This window comes from Euleptes europaea, chromosome 1 (genome assembly GCF_029931775.1).
Source record: "Euleptes europaea isolate rEulEur1 chromosome 1, rEulEur1.hap1, whole genome shotgun sequence".
NCBI classification, from domain to species: domain Eukaryota; kingdom Metazoa; phylum Chordata; class Lepidosauria; order Squamata; family Sphaerodactylidae; genus Euleptes; species Euleptes europaea.
The window spans coordinates 34,769,544-34,791,667 of NC_079312.1; the positions used below are offsets into that span (position 1 = coordinate 34,769,544).

At 43.8% G+C, this 22,124-nt stretch overlaps 1 protein-coding gene across 4 annotated transcripts in view; it reads left to right on the forward strand.

The window, feature by feature from the left end:
• The window catches only part of PTPRG (protein tyrosine phosphatase receptor type G), a 669,402-nt gene that overhangs the window by 480,567 nt on the left and 166,711 nt on the right, over nt 1-22,124 (forward strand). For all 4 annotated transcript variants that reach the window (XM_056855280.1, XM_056855289.1, XM_056855297.1 and 1 more), the window contains exon 6: nt 11,392-11,458. In XM_056855280.1, the coding sequence (XP_056711258.1) occupies nt 11,392-11,458 (67 nt within the window). The remainder of the gene's footprint in view (nt 1-11,391; nt 11,459-22,124) is intronic.

Below are 22,124 nucleotides of genomic sequence, written 5' to 3' on the forward strand. Positions count from 1 at the left end.
TACATTCTGTGACGTAGGATTGCAGCCTAAGAAACCTGCTGAGTTACTATCAAGTCCTATCAAAAATCAGGCAGATAGTAAGTGAGTTCACCTTATCTCACTCTTAAAAATAGAGGACAATTATGCCACCTCAGTGTCCTTTGGCAAGGACATTTTTACTTCAATGTTATCCCCATACTGCAGAGGGGGATTGAGAAAAAAGAGAGAAATCCCTGAATTAATCCAATAGCTCATCTACGAGGAAAGCTTGTAAGAGCCAAAGAAATCCATTGGAAGTGCCAAGAAAAGGCCTTCTAATTTGTGCATCATCTGTATTCTGTTTGATATAACTTTGCATGTACGTTGCATGAGCTTGGTGGATGGAGAATTTAAGTTGAAGGATTTTGCAGCTGTTTTTGAATGCTTGGCTTTAAGAAAGCTCGTCAACCTTCTCAAGTCTAACAGACACTTGCTAACTAATTCTCTCTCAGCCTCCGCCTGCAACCTCTAGCAACAGATGTTTTTGAAACTCGAAGCAGGAATTGGACAGAGCTATTAGTAACATGCATCCAGAAAGCACCTCTCAGCTTCTCACAATCTGCATGCCACCGTTTACTGTTCTCATCTACTTTATGTACTTCGTACACTGCAGAAACATACTTGCTGTGTTCTGTCAACAATTGTAGTTTTTACATGGTTTTTGGAATCATAAAAGCAATGCTTTTTTAAAAGACAGATGCAGTATAATAGACCTTTATTTTCCCCGCAGTTTCTTAACTTAGATGTTTGTCTTTTCAACAAGCACAGAATAACTTGTTGTTTCTACCCCCCACCCCCCAAAAAACATTTTCATTCTCCGTTTTAAATATAATAGCTGCTTTCGTATTTGGTCTCTCTCTTCCTTAAATGAGAGAGATTGTGATGACACTAAACACAGACCCTCAAAAAGATACCCCCCCCCTGTACTCCGCAACAAGTATCAAGAACTCAGTGGATTGCTGATGGCAGATTTTATAAGACAGGGTTCATCCTGACAAAATGTTACCCCCTGGCGTGCAATTTTTCCAGCTGAGCTGCTGGTGGTATTGAGAGACGTCGCACACTGCTGCTTAAATAAGTAGATGGCATGCTGTAAGAAGGGGGGAAAGTCATATTATTTTCTCAAAGGAAAGCAAGCAAGCACAAAAACACCGGAATTACTCTTCCAGCGTTCTCTCCTTGCCTTAGCTATACGGAGCGCATTCTCAATCAAACCTTCCTGGGTTTGGCTCATAATTTTCCTACTTTTTGACAGTGCTTTTGGTATACATTAAACATTCAATCAGAAGTATACAAAAGATAGTTAGTCGTGACAATGCTGCTTCCTCGGTGCTTCCAAAGTAGGTCACGTGTTTTGCAAATGGATTGAGCCAAATTATAGGTAATGGGGTTTTAAAGGAAAGTACAGAACTAGTTTACTCCTTTCAGTTTTCAGAGTAGATTGACTATTCACATGTTTGTTCAGGCATTTATACCCTTTTCTTCCAGTTCCATGGTTTCATACAGGTTATAGAGTAAATGAGAATGTATGACTTAAACAAAAGCATATACAATATGATTTCCAAAATGCTGAGCAGATGCTGAGCTGATTTTACTAGTTTGGCTCAGTCACAGGCATAAGACATGGTCGAAGAGCCGAGAGCCATTGGGCTTGCACCTCTGGACATGCCTAGGCTAAATGCCTGTAACATAGGAGGAACAGAAGCTTAGCCCAGATCTCATTCAACTGGTCAAAAGATGTTCCCAACCTTCCAGTACAGTGTGGCATTATGGTGCTATAAGCCTGAATTCACTAAATGCTTACAGTGTTCATAACACATGAAACTGATCCCTATGGACTCCAGAATCTGGATTTCCACTTTGATATACTGAGTACCATTTACTTTGCTATTTCTGATATTTTCTTTCTTTTTATTGTTTTGGCAGTGTGTCCTTTATAGTGATATCAATAGCAAGGATATTGCTGTGGATCTTGGATTCTTTAGAGGTGGGCCCCTAGCTCAGTGATAAAGCATCTGCTCAGCATACAGAAGGTCCCAGATACCAGTTAAACAGATCCACTTAAAAGTAGCCGATATGAAAGTCCTTGGGAGATGTTATTGATCAAAATAGACAATACTGACCTTGATAGGCTAGTGGTCTGATTCAGTATGTCAGCTTCCCCTCAGCAGTCATGTTAATCTTGTTTAGTTCAGTCAAACAAACTTGGTATATTGTGTTTTAGAATTTCAAACCATTTGTACTGGAAGATCTGCCTGGTTCCTTACAGGCATGTCAACAGAATGCTTCACAAGCCCAAGGTACAATGTGCTGGTGTTTCCTACCAGGAGGCTTAAAAGTAAAGTTGCCAACCTCCAGGTGGTGCTGTTACAACTGCTCTCCAGCTGATAGAGATCAGTTCACCTGGAGAAAATGGCCATTTTGGCAATTGGACTCTATAGCATTGAAGTCCCTCCCCTCTCCAAACCCCACCCTCCTCAGGCTCCACCCCCAAAATCTCCAGGTATTTCCCAACCCGGAGCTGGCAACCCTAGCTAGAAGGCTGAGGAAGCCTGCTGCCTGTCATTGCTTGTCCTTATCTAAGGGTACATGGAGCTTTAGGACGGTTGGTCACCAGAGGAGATAACGATCCAGTGTTCTCCTGAACTCATAAAATGAGGCATTTTTAAACTATGTGCCCACAATACACATCTCCGGGACACCCTTGATGTTTGTATTTGTGTTCTGTCTGATGTCACATCTAAGACCAAAACACACCATCATAGAGTGCAGTGTTTTGTTTTTTTCAGCTCTGTATCAGAATTGGATAGCAAATGGAGTATAAAACATTAGAATTCTCTTCCATGTGTATTTTTTTTACTGTATATGCAACATTTAGCATGTCAAGGAAATAACTGAACTTTCTGTCTGCTGCTTATTTGTACATACAAAGTTTTTTTGTGTTTAATGTGAAATTGTACAGGCCAGGAAGAACTGTACCATGTGACTACTTGGTATGTGTTGGCTCTGAGTCTGGTGAGAAGGGATGGTGGCCAGCTAGAGGTAAAGGTAGTCCCCTGTGAAAGCACAAGGTCATTACTGACCCATGGGGTGACATCACATCCTGACATTTACTAGGCAGACTATGTTTACCATTTTACCAGACTAGGTTTGCCATTGCCTTCCCCAGTCATTACCACCTCCTAATGCTACGATGACTCTTCCATGTGTACTGTGAAGTGCTCTGATTCATTCCCCACAAGGTTTTGGGGTGTTGGAAAATGTGACAAGCACAAGGCCTCACCAAATTAGATTAAATAGGCTCCAGGGCTTTTTGAACCATTTTAACATAACCTGCAAAATAATTGTAACCTCCTCCTTGGCTTTGCTAGTTAATATCTCATGTTAAATACCTTTCCCAGTGCCGTGATGGTGAATTAAGTTAATACATCACTGCAGAAACTCTCACTCAGGATGATGTATTATTTGAAGTGGAATTAGCTAGAAGGATCGATGCGTACCCATTATTCTATTTAACGTAATCATTTGGAGACCCATTAGGTTTCTCCCCTTACCTTTACAACATAGTGGAGTCCATAAAACAGCGAGCACATTTGAATGGAAATTCTAATGAAGCTGTACAAACAGAAGACCTCGGCTCCTTTCAGTCAACCTTGAATGTATATGTTACTTAGGGCAGGATTGTTAACATCTGGAAAGCAAAGGAACACAAACCTTCCGTCACTGGTTTGAGTCACTGAACCTGAAACATGTTGCTATGGCAGTGAATTAACCAACAGCCCTCCACTATGTTGGAGTGCGTGTGTGTATTAATCGAAGGTCATGGCAGCGTTTGTGAAACACATTGTGGTTCACCTTAAAGTTCAGTGTGAAATTGTATCTGCTTTCTTCCATCTAGGTTCATAAAAGCATCAGCGTTCAGTTATTGAGTCTTTTCCTTTGTTCTCAGGTAGCACCAGGGAGAAATTTAACTCTTTCTCCCTTTTTATTGTAGTTACTACTTATCATGGGTGAGTTTCTACATTCAGGTTAAGTCAGTTTAGAATGAGAAGAAACCAGGTGATAAAAAATTTCATCTTGCAAGCAACCTTTAAAATATTATAAATGGCTCCGTAGAAGGATTAACTTTCTCCTTCACTTTGTAAAAATGGGATGATATAAGTTTATGAGAGTATGGGGAGGGCATCTTGAAAACTGCTCCAGTGGCATTAATTGATCTTTATGCAACCGCTGGGGTAGATTGGTGGTTGGTTTGGAGTACTGTTTTCATCAGTACATTCCTGTCTAATTTTTAAAAAACTAAAAAAAAAAGTTAGCCTTTTCAGTTTAGAAAAAATCAAGAGAGGACATGATAGAAGTTTTTTTTATTTTAATAAATCAATCAAGGTATAGAGACAGTGAATACAAATAACTTTTCTGTCCCTCTTCTAAAATATCAGAACTTCGGTTACCCACTGAAATTGATGGCGAGTAGATTCAGGACAAGCAGAAGTAATTTCTCCCACAACACAAAATTAGCTTGTTGAATTTGTTGTCACAAGAGGTAGTGATGTCCATTGGCCTATATGGCTTTAAAAGAAGGATTAGACAGATTAATGGAGAATAGGTTCATAAAATCATAGAGTTGGAAGAAGACCATCAGGGACATCTAGTCCAACCCCCTGCACAATGCAGGACATTCGCAACTACCTCCCACACACATACACAGTGACCCCTACTCCATGCCCGGAAGATGGCCAAGATGCCCTCCCTCTCATGATCTGCTTAAGGTTCATCAGCTACTGTGAGCACAATGGCTAATGAACTCACCTTGTGCAGAGTCAGTATGTATATCTCTGAATTTCAGTTGCCAGATTGCAACAACAAAGAGATACTTTGGCCTCCCTACCAGGACATCTGATTAACTACAGTTGGAGAAACAGGATGCTGGACTAGATGGAACGTGAGTCTGATCCAGCAGGGCTTTTCTTCTGTTCTTTTCCAGTGTCCTTGTTGCTAGAGACATTTCAAGTTGTATACATGTTTGTAATATGTCTGCAGAGGTATGTCCTACCCGGGATGTGGAATGGAATAGTACCGAACGATCTTGTCAGATCTCGGAAGCTAAGCTGGGTCAATACTTGGAAGGGAGATATCCAAAGAAGACTCTGCAGAGGAAGGAAATGGCAAACAACCTCTGCTTGCCTTGAAAAGCCCACCAGGGGTCGCTATAGGTTTGCTGCGACTTGACAGCACTTTACACACACACATGTCCTCCCCAGGAGACAGGGCAGTTAGAAGCACCAGTGTAGTAACAGGTACAGTACAGGCAATCATCTCTGATTCGTTGATCATTGCAGGTTGAGCGGACGTGTCAGGGAGCAAGAGCACACTTTGGGAAAGGTGAATTTAGTGGTCTTTTGCGTGATGCCTGTATGGTGGGAGTAGGGTGACAGCAAAACAAAAAAGCCAGGAGAGAATTGCAAACTGAATGAGGCTGAGTTTTCTGGGGAGCAGCAAGACGGAAGCAAGGATAACCAAAACTGAGTAAAGGGCACCGCTGAGAGCTCCTATCGCAGATGGGGTCAAGGAGAAAGTCAAGGCAGAGAGTTGCTTAGAAGAGAAACCACCCTGGAAAACTTAGTCGATGTTTATAACCACAATCTGTTATTTTCCTAGGTTGAGAATTACAAGTTTGTCCAAAGGAATAGTATTCAGGCTATTGCCAAGAGCTTGTTATTCTAAAATGTTGCGTCCTTTTTATTAATATATGAATCAAATCTAATATTTGTCGCAAACTATTTGAATGTGTATCCTGGCCAGTACAGACCAGAAGCTGCTGGTTGCCAGAGCAGGGCAGTTGGGGGAGGGAGTCAAATTCTTGCCGTTACCAAAAGCCATCAGGGGACAGTAACATCAGTGAGGCTGGCTAGCCAGTCAACAACCATGTGCTTGCACGGTGCCGACTTTAAGGACCTCCCTCCATTTATCATTCAGATTGGCTACCAGCAAGGACCCGGATTTGTTACTTTGCTTCATCATCCCTTAGAGGGGGTTGACATTTCACGATAAAGAACTGTTTAACTTTCACTGCTTATACAGTGGATATAGTGGATATAGAGAGCCAGCGTGGTGTAGTGGTTAAGAGCAGCAGACTCTAATCTGGTGAACTGGGTTGGTTTCTCTACATGAAGCCTGCTGGGTGACCTTGGACTAGTCACAGTTCTTTCCGAACTCTCTCAGCCTCACCTACCTCACAAGATGTTTGTTGTGGGGAGAGAAAGGGAAGGCTTTGAGACTCCTTAACGGTAGAGAAAATTGGAGTACAAAAACCAACTCTTCTTCTTTTTATAATAGTAGAGCGCAGGGTGTGAACATGACTTGAAGATGTGGCTTTGGGTTCCGGTTCTGCTGTGCAGACTACTAACTGCCTACTAACTATGCAGACTACTAGCTGCTATGCAGACTACTAGTTCCAGTTCTGCTATGCAGACTACAGCTCATAGCTACCTCTCAGCCCAACCTGTTGTCAGCCTGAAGCTTGACTTTCCACTCCTGGGTGGAAGAATGAGACGTGCAGCTAATTAAATGAATTACCGAACAAGTGTTACTGAGATGGTTGTACTGAGATAACAGAAGGGGAGTTGAAAGCACTTCTTTTCACCCCGTTAACTCAGTTTAAACTTGGACTTCTCCCCCTTGAAGTAGTTGAGCCGAAAACTAGGAAGGCCCGAGTGCTCAAGGATAGTCTTTCTGGATGAGTGCTGCAATCGTGCAGAAGCAGCTGGCTTTCTCAAATGCCTAGCATGCCAGTTGTCTTGGCTTATTATACTCAGCAGATGGATAAGGCTTGAAAGATTGAAGATTATTAGTTTCCAAGTCAAGGGCCAAATGTTGCAAAGGGAAAGGAGACTAAATTATAATTCGCTTCAGAGAGGAAAGGCTCGAGGAAAGCATTACAAAATTGTAGCCATTCATTTCCTGGCGCAAAATGCATGCCATTTCAGATTTCGATAGAGTAGGTGATGGCATACCTTCTGAAATGCTTTGCGGTACTGTGATGGCGCCCATTTAATGAGCTCGAAAGCAATCGCTGCACATTTATGACTGTCTAAAAGCAGCCAGAATCTTTTGGGTGGGAATGTGGGAGAAGTATGTATTTCGTATCAATTGGCGAAGAAGTGGGTTTGTTACAGGCTCTCGCTAGGAACAGAGCAATTCAGCATTCTCACCCTTGTGGAAATTTGTGAGGAAAGAGAGCATAGTAATGACAGGAGCCTACTCCAAATCTCCTCCCAAGAGTGGGCTGACCACTTGGTAAATGATCCAATTTATTATATTCATATTGGGATATCTTTTTTTTTTCCTTCGTGGGACTCAAGGCAGCTCACACTGAGTTCCCAAGAGGTCTCCCATCCAAGCACCAACTATCCCCAAATCTTCTTAGCTTCAGTAAAATTCCTGTATCATGTGCCTTCCAAGCATACGTAGGAACCAAAAGCCAAGGTGCTGCTACACCTAGTGGTAGATAGGGTAGGTAGTTGAGTAAAGGTAGCCTCTTCTCAGGCTGGTGGTGGAGCTTTTAGCATTGTGACCACTGATGGAGTCTTGACAGTAGTCCTTGAGTTCCTTTTCTTATGGAGTCCAGGATGGCTGTAGCCGTGACCTCTTCCCTTGCAGAGCTGTTCACCAGAAGAGAAAAAAGGAGGCTTGGTTTCAGACATGTGGCTGAACTTCTATACATTTCTCCCTGCAAAACTGCCCTTAAAAAGAAGAAGCTCTGTTGCTGGTTTTAATTCAAAGCCAGAGTTCTGGGTGCTTTTTTATCCCCATGTGTCCTTAGTAATTCACAGCTGACTCCTTCTCTTCTAGCTGGCACTGGTGGTAACTCTCAAGTTCTGTTGAGCAGCTCCCAAGTTTCTTTCTCTATGACTGAGTTGCTGGAAGGATCTTGCGGTTCTTTTCAAAAACAAAAGGCAACTCTACACTTCTGACTTGTCTGTTTACTTGGTAGAACTCCATGTTTTTTGGGGAAGATCGGAGTCACCAGCACTTCATGCCAGAGCAAAGCTTTTAGCTGTACCTTGCTGTGTCCTTAGCTCTTCAAGAAAGGCTTCATGCCCTTCACAGCTTCATGTCCTTCACAGAAGCAGGGAAGGGGACAAGTGCCAGGCTTTCTCTACAGTGGCCCCCACATAGGGTTGCCAACCTTCAGGTGCTAGCTGGAGATCTCCTGTTATTTCAACTGATCTCCAGCCGATAGAGATCAGTTCACCTGGAGAAAATGACCACTTTGGCCATTGGACTAGATGGCATTGAAGTCCCTCCCCAAACCCCACCCTCCCCAAAACCTCCCGCTGGTGGCAAAGGGACCTGGCAACCCTATCCCCAGATTATGAAATACTTGCCTTAGATGGGTATGTCATGTACTGATGATTTTTCACGACATGGTTAAAAGCTAGTTTTTACAGGACGCTTTGCTTGCAAGCTGATCTGTGTGTGTGCTTTGACAGCTGCACCTTTCAGAAGGTTTAGCACTTGAGTAAGAAAGACCTGTGATTTCAATCCTAGAGGGGCAGCCGCTGATTTATGGATATGCCTCTCAATAATTCCAGTGTCTCGGGGGTAAAATAAAATGTGTTGTGTCCTGGGATACATGTCACAGGCAGACTGCTATGATCTTACCCTACCTTTTGTGATCCCCAAACAATCTCTCCTAAAACGATGCATTGTGCCCTCTGTTATGGTATATAATAATGTCGGCCAGTTAAGCTTATAATAAGGTGTTTTAAGTTGTGAAATGTAAATTGGTATGCTGCTTGTACTCAGCGCATTAAACCATTCACTCTGCCTAGGTTAGTGTGTTCACTGGGGAGCAGAAATAACACTGCATGAGTGATAAAGAGATTTTACTGGTTTGATTTACCTTTGTACCATTTACCCTCAGGTGAGAGAATCCTATTAGCACTGGAAATAGCATGATGGTATTCCTAAAGTGTAAGGCTATGTTTGTTTTTTCTCTGCATTGAGTTACGGCAGTTTCTTATTTGTCTCCGTTGGAGCATTACAAGGCACTGTTCAATTATAAATGATACATGCAAAGCTTCAGTCCTTTTTCCTGAGGATCTCGTGCTCCCCCCCCCCCCCCGCTTTTAAATACTAAAGTCATGCTCTGGTAGATGACTAGATTTCTCACAGTGCCGTGCTTGAACAAATCTGCTGAGCAAGGAATAATACTTATGATATGAATAATCTTTTGAGGTAACAGCTTCTGTGTGTGTCAGGTGTGCAATTGGCTCATCATAGTGATAACTGAATTTGAAAAAAAATGGTTCAAGGGGAGGGGGAAGCTTGGTATTATAATAATGTGTTTTTTATGCATAGTTTACTGCAGAGAAAGAAAGGCTGTTTGTCTCCTCCCAAACCTGCAGGGTAGCCAACCTCCAGGCACCAGCTGGAGTTCTCCTGCTATTACAATTGATCTCCAGCCGATAGAGATCAGTTCACCTGGAGAAAATGGCAGCTTTGGTCATTGGAATCTATAGCACTGAAGTCCCTCCCCTCCCCAAACCCCACCCTCCTCAGGCTCCGCCCCAAAAACCTCCCGCCAGTGGTGAAGAGGGACCTGGCAGCCCTACAAACCTGTTGTCCTATAAAGATAATGCTTTACAGGTTTTATACAAAAAGTGCCATACAAAGGATTCTTAAAATCCTTTGTCACAATGACATCTGTTCTCTATCAACAGTTCTGCAGCTGAATGACCAGCATACCTCTGTTTTCAGTATATTTATTTGCTGCTCAGCCAACTGTGTTTATTCACATGTGCTCGGCCTTCAGTTGCCCACCTTCCGTGTCGGTCAGCCACCCATCACCAGAAGTGAGAGAAAAGCTTTTTGAAGATGAAATGAGTGTGAAAACCACAAAAGTGACAAGGCTAGTTGTTGTGGGGGGGGGCTGCCTGTGTCTAGTCCAACTTCTCTTTTCTGCAGCCTGTCTCTGAGGTAGCCATAGGGTTGCCAGCTCCGGGCTGGGAAATACCTGGAGATTTTTTGGGGTGGAGCCTGAGGAAGGCAGGGTTTGGGGAGGAGAGGGACTTCAGTGACATCGAGTCCAGTTGCCAAAGCAGCCATTTTTCTCCAGGTGAACTGATCTCTAATAGCAGGAGATCTCCAGCTACAACCTGGAGGTTGGCAACCCTAGGTAGCTGTGTGGCTGTAAAGAGGAGAAAACAGTGACAGTAATGGCAGCCATGCACATTCAGTGGAAAAACATGTTATACATGAAAACCACTATTTTGTAAAAGAAGATCAACTTTACTGCTACTTACTGCAGTGGTGGAGAAAAATAAAATAAAAATGGCCACTGGCAATACCCAGGGAAGACTGGCATCACATCCAGGTTTTCTCCAGAAATGATGTCATGCCATTGGGCTGATGACACCCCCTTCTGCTGGCTTACAGTCAACCCTACATTCCTTCAATTTTGACACTATGGGTCAGGGGCCATGGGAACAGATCTCTCTGGATCTTTGAATTTAAGACTGGACTTTGGTCCATAGCACTTTTCAGTTTTGAAATAATCTCGTGTTAGTGTTTCTATGATTTCCTTGAAGTGGAGAGTTGGATGATCACTTTTCACATTGGTCTTGCTTGTAATTTGTCCTACATACACTTAGAAAGTTTTGTGCTGAGATTAGATTTAACGAACTGTCCTTTGCGTGCCATAATGCGAGTACTTTTTGGTGCAGATCACTGCAGCGGCCCTACAGGCCATGTGTTGGCTGTGGTGTTTGCAAGATCCTGATACAGAGTTTCAGGTGGAAATTATTGTGTTCGGAAATTACCACTCCAGATAAATCTTGGGCAGGCTCAGAGCCTCTTGGAAAACCTGCTGCAAAACAGTATTGTGTAGGATCAGGCATTTGTCTTAGAAATGCAAAAGGTGAAATAAATAAAAATACTATTCTGCTAGGCCTGGCTGGGTGAGCTCCATAGACTTCAGTTGAACACCTTTTTTATGCCTTCAGAGTCTCTTGTTGAAAAAGTTACCTTTCTTCGATAACTTTCATATTTCTATATTTATTTATTATCCGTAGCAACGAAAGCAGCAAGTGCAGAGCTATCGTCTATTCATTCCCCCCCCCCCGGGTTATGATGATATTCCTAATGTTTTAATGCATTCTGAGGACTTTCCTTTGATTTAACCTCCTTCACCTTGTTTTAGTATATTATAAATCTTAAGCGTTCCGTGTTTGAGGACCTGTTTTAAGTGTAAGAACTAAGCAACTTGCAAGATAACATCTTCCCTTTTCCTCTACCTTTAGCAGATTAAATTGAAACTCTTCTGCCTGATGCCAGAATAGATTTAACCAGTCGTGTATCCTTTACATGTAGGTCAATCAGAGGGACAATCCAGCACTGGAGCCTATTATCCATGGGTTGAAGGGTGTCGTACATCATGGTAAGTAGATACTTAAAGTTCCCTTTTGCTGGGAAGTGTAGAAGGCTTGGAATATTGTCCTTAATGGAATGGGTCACCCTTTCAAAAGACATACTGAGATGTATATTTCTCATTCGCTGATGTTTAAGGGCACCGAAGCCATTATTTGGGTGGTATAGAGCCCAGACTTCCTTTTTACCTAGATAGGTTTGGGCTAACAGTTTGTTTGTGTGTGTGTTTTTTTAAGCAGGACTTTGGATGCATACATTACACATTTTTTTTTTAAAAAAACCCTCTAGGATTACTAGATTATGAATATTAGTATTACTCAGGTTTGCAGCAGCAGTTTATATTTTAAAATATTGTCAAAGGCTTTCACGGTCAGAGTTCACCGGTTCTTGTAGGTTATCCGGCCTGTGTGACCGTGGTCTTGGTATCTTTTATTTGCTAAAAACAAAAATTACTCACCTCCCTCCCCCCCCCCCAATATTTTCTGTTTGTCTATAAATTGTTTGTCTTTCAAATTTAGGGAGCTGATAATGAAACAGAAAATTAACTATCTGTGAAAATTAATTAAAGTTTGCAGCAGGAGAACATATTTCTATCACTGACATAAATGTGATCGTTCAGCTATTCTGATGCGCATAAACCTATTATCCTTGAACGAATAACATGTAGTGAAATAAATATAATGTAACTTATATTTTTGAAGAAGTTTTTTTTTTTTTTAATGGAGAAATTTTCCTGAAGTCTTATAATTGGTAATGGACTATTAGCAATGACAGCAAAACGGTATAATTTCAGAAGTACCCTTGTTGGATTTTAATGTGATGATTTGTAAAGTTTTAATAATCTTATTATCATTCTCAAGGCATCCACAGAAACTGTGTTAGGTACCCTAATAAATCTCCATTCCATCTATAAAACATCTTCACACTCCCCCCCCCCCTTCTCTAGTGTGGATTGTCTTTAGACATTAGCTAGTGCTGTGGAGCTTAACAAACATTTTTTTTTCTCGTGACTGGAAACCTGAAACCAGGTGACAGATTAAAACAAATAGGGTTGTGGATTAATTGCTCTGCTTTCAGAGTCATTTAATGTTGCAGCTGTGAATGCCAAAAAATCTACTGAAAGTGAAAAATAGGGGTTAAATGATAACACCCTACCAGATCTTTCATTTAGAGAATTTTCCATAGGCTTGTTGCCATTTATAAATTGCAGTCTTCTGCGGCGAAGTAAAAACTACACACTGAGCTGAAAACCATGTTGTTTTCTACAGAAATATATGTTATTATCTAGTTCCCACTGGGCTACGGAAGAGTCTGGCATTAAAAAAAAGAGAAAAGAATAGCAAGGGTGAATTGGTCTATTGTGGTGATTACATAATTTGACACCGAAGTCAAGCCTACCATTTAAGTGACCCAGAATGTCTCATCCTACCTGCTCTGTATTTCAAGGTCTCAACCTCCTCAAAGATGATTGAAGCTGTCCGATTCAGTTTCCATCATTCTTGAATACCTGCTGGTGCCTAATCATACTTGTATCTTACAGGAATGCTTCATCTCCTCCAAAACAATTGTCTAGTAAATAGCAGTGTTGTTCCCTGGTATGCGTTTCCCTCCTCACATAATAATTATTTCTTCAGTCCTGCACTTGCCTAAGCACAGCAAATCTGGTTGGGGCAGGAGACATACATTTGGTGTCCCTCCTGAGTAATGGTCACATTTGAAGTGGTTGAAATAGCTTGTATGCATTTGGAAAAACCTGTTTTCTAATAAATATTTGAAAATAAGGAAGAAGGAAACTTTATTTTCTTTGCAACGTGAAAGCATTCAAAGGCTTGATGGTGAAGAGTGGAAAGGATATATCCTTGTTTGCTGCAGGAAAACCTTTATTACTTCGTACAACTGCTGAGCTTTGTGATCCATGGATCAACTACTTCAGTTCCATACATAGCTGGGGTATCCCATGCGTGTGAGCAGAAAATGCCAAATTCAAGTTGCTTTTCTCGAGTCAGTACTGTTATGAACTCAGCATTTGTCTTAATTAGCCTTCATTATTTTAATGTCCTCAGATTAAAATTTTAAAGTCCTCAGATAACTGACCTCAGTATTGCTGCAGTTTGTAACGCAGGAAAGCACTTTGTGAAAGAGCCAGAGGGTATCCCTATCTCAGTTTTAGCCCTATAATTTTCCTCAGAATCAACTGACTCAGTTAAGAGCCTTGGGATCATACTGGATCCAGCTTTATTACTGGAGAAGCAAGTTAATGGAGCTGCAAAAAAAAGGCTTTCTACCAACTCAGCCTAGCCTGTAAGATGGTCCCATACCTTGATTTGGCTAACCTGGCCACAGTAACATCGAGACTAGACCACTGTAATGCACTGTGCATTGGTCTCCCCTCAAAATCAATTGAAAACTCCAACTGGTCCAGAATGCCATGGCTGAACTATTAGTGGGGGTTAGATGGAGCACGTGTATTAGTCCCATTCCTTAGACGCTCCATTGGTTGCCCATTTGTTACTGAGTTCAGTTTAAGGTATCGGCTATCACATACAAAACTCTTCATGGCCCCTCTTATTTATGGGACCGCCTCTCTCCCTATGCTCCACCATGACAACTCCACCATGACAACTCCACTCATGTTAGTGGGGACTTCTGCTGGTACCAACCTGCACATGTGCAAAATCATCAGCTGCCTGTTCATGTGCTTCCTCTGTTGTGGCTCCCGCCTTGTGGAGTGGCCTGCCCGAGGAGGTCAGGAAAGCTCCCACTCTCCTGGTTCCAGACTTCTACTATCCTAATGCATTAGTTACTGAATGTCCCATTTTGTTGAGTGTACTGACTTACTATGTGTAATCCTCCTTGAGTCCCTGTGACAAAGGCAGACTATAAATAATGTAAATATAATGAAATAAGAATCCTGTTCGTTTGCAGAAGGTCCCAGATTCAAGCCCTGGCATTTCCAGTTTAAATGGTCAGGTGGTAGATGATGTGGAAGTCCTCCACCTGAGGCCTCTGGCGAGATGCACCTTCCAATGAAGAGCTCTCAGCCCCACCCCTCAAGAGCTTACAGCAGAGGGTGGAGCCAGCAATTCCCCTCAGCAATTACAGCAATTACACTGCCCTCCTCACTCAGGAATCTGCCACTCCTTAGCAACTCTGGTTCCTGCAGACTCTAGCCCAGGTGCTTTGTAGTGGCTTACAGAAGTACAAGCAGTGGCATTCATGGTTCTGTTAGATCAAAGACTTCAGAGCTGAATCTGGTGAGGGTCTTTCACATGCAGCAGCTTCTGCGTGGAGCAGCCACTATGTAGATGCCTTTGTCCCTCAATAGTGATTTCTTGACTGACACATGTCTCGGTGAGACGGAGCATGCACAAAGCTGGTCCTTTCCCCCCTTTTCCCTTCAGCCACTGCACTCCATACAGCTGGACACAGAAGGAGCTGAATTCCCCCTGGGAAACGTTTCAAGTGGCCTCCTGTATTTTCTTCATAATGTAAGAAAATGCAGTGAATGTCCCAAGGACAAGCAAACTATTACCAAGTGTCACAATATAGCAGAGTTTTCAGGATCACTATTTGAGGTCTTTATAGCCTAGCAATGCCATATTAAAAGCTAGATTACCCATTCTATGAAAGTTTTATGAATTCTGCTGCTTCCCTCTTATCCAGCTCCCTTAGCTGCAGTGGTTTGGTTCATCTTAACGCAACATGTTCCTAGCAGCAAAGAAACCTTACAAGATAACTGTACACACACACACACACACACACACACACACACACACCCTTATCTCTTAGCATCAATCCAACTGTCTCCAGTGTGGTAAACCGTGGAACCAATGTAAATTCTAGAGATTCCTTGGAGTCTGAGATTCCATGAGAACCATGCTGATCACCACAGCCCCTTGCTTGCCAAGTGACTGAATTCCTCCACTCAGAACCATCTGGTAAATAACAGCATAAACTGTCGCATCCATGTGTTGTTTAGATAGAGTAACTTTCAGCAAGGGTTTGTGTGAAACAGTTCTGAGTACTGGTAGGTAGTGAGGATCTAGTGGCCATCTTTTCTCCTCAGAGTTCTCTCACTTTCTCCTGCCCTTCTGGTGATTAGCAGGGATCTTTAATGTCAGAAACCCGTTCTGTAGGAGTGGGAGCTGTCTTGGCTAGAGATTTCGTCAGGGATTTGAATTACTGACTAATTTGATGGAACATAAATAATTGTGCCCTTCACACTGTCACCGGCTTAGTAATGATGATAGAGAAATGTCAACACAGAAATCAATGCAGAGCTAGCTTCTGTTAAGAGCTTGCTTTATTTTCCTCATCTTTGGGGATTCAATTCCTAAACTCCTGATGTTGCACTAAGCTTAATTTTATAAAAAAAGTTCCATCAAAAATACTCTAGCTTGAAGAGAAATACATAATATGGCAAAGAACCTGACAGTGTTGAGGATAAAAAAGGAACGCTTGCAAGGTTTCTTCCATGTTTTCATGCCCTCAGGCATGTAATGTAGTTATTTCCAATTCTAAGCAGTTTATCCTATAAAACACCATGAAGATATGTGGGGAAAACTTAACATTAGAAGTTCTTTCTTTCTCTAAAAGGATTGTTCTTGTTTTTCTGTATAGATTCAACTCTGGGAATTCTGCACTGTATATTCATTGGTATTTGCCACAATGCACACCATAAAGTACTAAAGTACTAAAGAAAGACTTGTAAACACATAGGCTTGGATCCAGAGCAGTGTTTCTGTGGCTGCCAGGATTTCCACCCATGGACCACAGCTTTGTCAACTGCTCCCTCCTACAGCAGCCTGAAATGAACTGGAAATCCAGCGCCAGGGGGTCCCCCTGTCCCCCAGGAAAAGGAATTTGGGAGGCATTTCTGGTTGCCATGGGGAGGAGGAGGAAGAAAGATTGTGATCTGTGGGTGGACACTCTGCTGTGAATCCAAGTCATTGGGAATGCACACCAGTGAACAACGGATTTCCAGTGTTCCTTCGTTATGCTCCCTCATGTTTTGATACCACTCCTTCACTTTTTACAGTGCTCGCCAGGTGATGTCAGCGTACCAGAGATTGACAAATCTGCCACACAAAATGAAAGCTAGCCCCCACAGTTCTTTCAAATATCTCAATATAGATCCTGCTCAACCACCCGCATAATAAGTATCATGATTATCTGGGTCAGTTTCTGGCAAATGAAAAATAGGTGACATACTAACCTTGGCGACTCTTCTGCACCGTTCTAGAAGCTCTGCCCATGGCTAATCAAGCAACAGCTGCATATTTATCAAGAGACAAGTTTTGCGAAAGGCATAAAAGTGGCCTGGAAGAATTCCATTGTCTACGCCTGGGCCAGACTAAATTCAGGATATTTCTAGCAGGACTCATCACAGTTCACAGGGCTAGATTAACAGCTCTGCCCTCTAATTTTTTCTTCCAGGAGCCACACTTCGCCATTAACATTATTTCTTTTGCTGATAATTCCAACAGACGTGAAGAGAATTTTCTGTCACAATACAGGTACTCTAGCATAAGCAGGTTGAAGAGGAAAATAAACTTGTTTTAACCTTAAAGGACCAGAAGATGTTCAGATCCAATCTCCCATCCTCCCACATTAATTTGTTGATGTTAAACACAGGCAGGGAATAAGCTGCTACGTGTCACAGTTGCTTGTGAGCAAGCAGATGTTAAGTGCAGCAGTCCAGAGTAGCTTAGGCAGCTATAGAAAGATTGCAAAGGATCCCCTTGGCGTCGTTAGCTTGGAGAGAAATCCTTTCTGACCCCCAACAATGGCAGTCAGACCCTACATGAGAAGTAATAATTTACTTGACCCTTCGGAACAAATCTAGCACTCCTGATGTTCTATCTTTTCATGGCAATCTCTGACGAGCAAAGAAGGGATGCCCCTTGCTGATCCTATTGGGCTAAAACTTAAATACCAGATTAAAAAATAGCCTCTGCTGAAATGTCCCTTATGCAGAAAACCAATTATCTTTATAAAAGAGTGTATCAGGTTATACTAGCAAGGTCTGCTTTTGCTGAAACTATTCTGTCTTACATTTCATTCCTATCACTTTCTGTAATTTATTTTTAGTTCCCACTTGGTTAGAAATTTATCTTTCATTATATCACAACTCCATTGTGTGTCTGTGTTTCTTGTTTTTCGGTTCACTTGATGCTTCTAGAGTAGGCTGGCCAGGTGCCCAATTATGGCGGGCAACTTCCCAGCAACTTTGGTCGCTGACCACAAATACTCAGCTGGTTAGCGGGTGTAAACAGGTCAGCCAAATGGGGGGCAGTGATTGTCCTGTCCGCATGATGACATCACTTCCAGTGTGACCAGGAAGCGTGGCCTCATGCCCAAGTGATGCTCTACCACTTGCCCCCAAACTCTATTGTTTCCATAGAGTTTTGGGGCGAGTGCTATATCAGGGGTCCCCAACCTTTTTGAGCCAGCAGACACCTTTGGAATTCTGACAATGTAGTGGACACATCCGCAAAATGGCTGTTGCAAAATGGCTGCTACAGGAGTCAGAATTAGCCACAAATGGCTGCCACAGATTATCTTCAGTCACACTGTTGTGAGCTCTTGACCCAAAGAACCAGAAATCACCACAGAGACACTTAGAATCCAAGCAGATGGCTTTTACTGGTCAAATAGGCAATACAGTGCATTGAGAATAAGATGACAGCTATGAGTGACTTGCTCGTTAGTTGGCAATATAAAGCTTGAAAACGGCGGGAGATTACACAAAGCATAAACAGAGCACACTTTCCCAGGAGTAGCGTTCCCAGGCTTTGGTATGTGGAACCGTCCTTGAAGTCTGGACGGTTCAGCAGAGGAACAGAGGCAACATAGAAACCAAGATAACAGCCTGACATCCTGCTCCCCTTAAGGCCCCCTCCCATCCTGCAAGGGGGCTGGTCTGTCTGGGTAGGCAGAGTGAAAGGCGTTGACAAGTTTGGGGGCGGAGACATCTCGTGCGCGAACCCATTCGTCATAGGCAGGGGGGAAGTGTTTCCAGCGGACAAAGTATTGCAAGACCCCACGGTGAATACGGGAGTCTAGGATTTTGGAGACCTCGAAATGTTCTCCCCCCCCCCCACCATTATGGGCTGTTCAGGAGGCAGTTCTGGATGCCATTGCTGAGAAGCAAAATGGGGTTTCAGGAGGCTGATGTGGAAAACGGGGTGCACACGCCTTAAGGTTTTTGGGAGAGATAGTTCCACCGTGACAGGATTTATGATGCGAATGATGGGGAATGGGCCAATGTACTTAGCATTGAGCTTATGGCACGGACGGGTGGAACGCAGGTTTTTAGTGGATAGGTATACTAGGTTACCCACTTGTAGATCTCCACCGGGGGATCGATGTTTATCAGCCTGTGCTTTGTATTTGCGCTTGGCTCGGTCAAGGTTGCTAATCAGCCAGGGCCATGTGGTGCGGAGGGTGTGTGCCCAGGAGGCAATGTCGGCATCCCCCTCCCCCTCCAAATCTTCTACTGGGGTGATAGGACCGAAGTCCTGTCCATATATTGCATAAAACGGGCTGAAACCAGTGGACTGATGTACAGCATTATTGTAAGCATATTCTGTAAAAGGCAACAGTTCTACCCAGTTATCTTGGTGGTAATTGACATAACAGCGCAAATAACATTCAAGTACAGCATTAACACGTTCGGTTTGGCCATCCGTTTGGGGATGGTACGCACTAGATAATCCCTGCTCCACCCCCACCAATTTGAGAAAAGCTTTCCAAAACTTTGCAACAAAACTACTGCCGCGGTCGCAGATTACCTTGCGCGGAAACGAATGTAGTCTAAAGACATGTGACACGAAGAGGCGGGCCAATTTCTGAGCGGAGGGGATCCCCGCACATGGAACCAAATGTATTTGCTTAGAAAATAAGTCAGTGATAACCCATAAAACAGTTTTTCCCCCGCTGAGAGGGAGATCCGTCATAAAATCCATAGCAATTACTTCCCAGGGTTTGGAGGGTGTTTCAAGTGGTTGCAGTAGTCCTGGGGGCTTGCCTTGAGACCGCTTGACGTGGCGCAAACAGGACAGCTGCGAATAAAAGAGTCAATATCAGAACGCATTCCCCCCCACCAAAATTGTCTGTGCAACAGGTGAAGGGTCTTTAGGAACCCAAAGTGTCCAGCGGTCTTTATTCCATGGGCCGAGTGTAAGACGTCTTTTCGGAGAGCTTTGGGTACATACAATTTCGAGTCTTTGTACCAAGAGCCTCCTTGTTCGATTACACCAGGAGGCAGGGTTTGATTAGAGTGTTCCATAAGGCAGTGTTCCCGAAGGGACTTTAAGAAAGAATCGGAGACGGGAAAAAAAACCCCCTTGTTTAAAGGGGCAGTAGGAGCAGTTAGGGGGGTTGACGAGGGGGAAGCGCTTACGTGCTGCGGTGCGCAGACTGCAGGCGGCTGGGCGGCCGGCTGGGTTGGAGGAGCTGGAGCGTCGGTCATCGTGGTTTTCCGTTGCGGAGGCAGCTGGGCAGCCGGTAGGGTTGGAGGAGTTTGCACGCTGGTGACTGTGTGTTGTCGCTGGGGCAGCGTTTGGGATCGAGTTTGTACAGCCAATATGGGTAGGGCTTCCCGTTGTGCGGGCGTAAATAAAGAGTCTGTTGGCCGATCGAGTTTCGTCGGGTATTGAGGCAATCGGGAGAGAGCATCCGCGAGAACGTTTTGTTTTCCTGGAACATGCTTCAGGACAAAACGAAACTGAGCAAAGAATTCCGCCCAACGCTGTTGTTTCGCGGATAACTTATGGGTCCCTGTGAGGGCGGCTAGATTCTTGTGATCGGTCCAAACTTCGAAGGGGACTTTAGACCCTTCCAGGAATTGTCGCCATAGAGTAAGTGCATGGTGAACAGCTGAGGCTTCTTTCTCCCAAATGGGCCAGTTCAATTGGGAGTGTGCAAATTTCTTAGAGAAGTAAGCGCAGGGGTGAAGGAGACCATCTGGTCCTCTTTGCAGTAGGGCCCCCCCATAGCTACGTCGGAGGCATCGACTTGTACAATGAACATTCGGTTAGGGTCTGGGTACTGCAGCACAGGTTCCGATGTGAAAAGGTGTTTGAGGGCTACAAAGGCGCTCTGGCATTGATCAGTCCACAGTATTTTAGCGGAGGGCAATGTGGCAGAGTTTTCTTTACCTTTGGTTTTTAGAAGGTCGGTGATGGGCAGTGCTATTTGGGCGAAGTTAGGAATAAATCCGCGGTAGAAATTAGCAAAGCCCAGAAACTGTTGTACTTGCTTGCGATTGGAGGGGGGTGTCCAATCGAGGACGGAACGGACCTTTGCCGGGTCCATGCTAAGGCCATGGTGGGAGATTATATATCCCAAGAAAGTTATTTTGCTCTGGTGAAATTCGCACTTAGCCAGTTTTGCAAAGAGTTGGTGGTTGCGTAGGCGGTGTAGAACTTCTCGGACCAATGTGACGTGCTCGTCCATGGTTTTTGAATAAATAAGAATGTCGTCTAAATAAACTACCACCCCGCGGTATAGTAAATCATGAAGGATTTCATTGATGAGTTGCATGAAGACCCCCGGGGCCCCTTTTAATCCGAAGGGCATCACGAGGAATTCAAACATTCCAAAGCAGCTAGAGAAGGCAGTGAGGGGTTCATCCCCCTCGCGGATACGGACGCGGTAGTAGGCTTCTACTAGGTCCAATTTAGAGAAAACACGTCCCTCTTGCAGTTGTCCCAAAATATCTGATATTAGTGGTATAGGATAGGCGTTGGCTTGAGTAACTGCATTGAGTTTTCTGAAGTCAATGCAGAGACGTAGGTCGCCCTCCTTTTTCCGGACGAAAAACGCGGGGGCCGAGTTGGGAGCATTCGATGGGCGAATGAACCCTCTGGCAAGGTTTTTGTCTAAAAAGTCCCGTAGTACGGTGCGCTCGGAAGCGCTCATAGGGTAGATTTTACTCTTGGTTAATGTGCAGTCTTTCACCACTTCAATTGCACAGTCAGTGGTCCGGTGGGGGGGGTAAGGCATCACATTCTTTAATGTTGAAGACATCCGCAAAGTCCTGGTATACAGGAGGGAGGGATGGCGGTGATGGGGCATCGGAGATTAATGCTGGAGCGGGTGGAGATAGCAGCGCAACTTGCTGCCGGTGCTGGTCGCATTTGGGATTGGCAAAGGAGATCGTGTTTGTCTCCCAGTCTATACTGGGACTATGACCTTTAATCCAGTTAATTCCCAGAACTACTTCAAATCGGATAGGGGCTATGGTAAAGTCTATTTGCTCCCAGTGGGAGCCAATTCCCATCGCCACCCCTATGGTGCGATGATCAACAGGGCCCCCCTTGAAATGGCTCCCGTCCATTTGGGCAAATTGGACGGGGGTTGGTAAAGCCTCGGACTCGACTTTGAGTGCGGCAAATGTGGCTTCCTTTATGAGAGTGCGACTGCAACCGAAGTCAATGAGTGCCTTAACGGGTAGTTGGGGACCACCTTCATGGTGTTGTAAAATTGCGTCCACATAAACGGTGGTTTCTACTTCCTTTACTTTAGTGGGAGCATTCGGTTTAGCAGGAGAAACTGCAGAGGTCTGTGGAGACGCTCCACTCACCACAGACCGGAGCCGTTTTTTGACAAATCAAGAGGGGATTCCAGGTTTAAAGCTGGAGAATTCCATGGGTTCTCTTCATCAGAAGAGG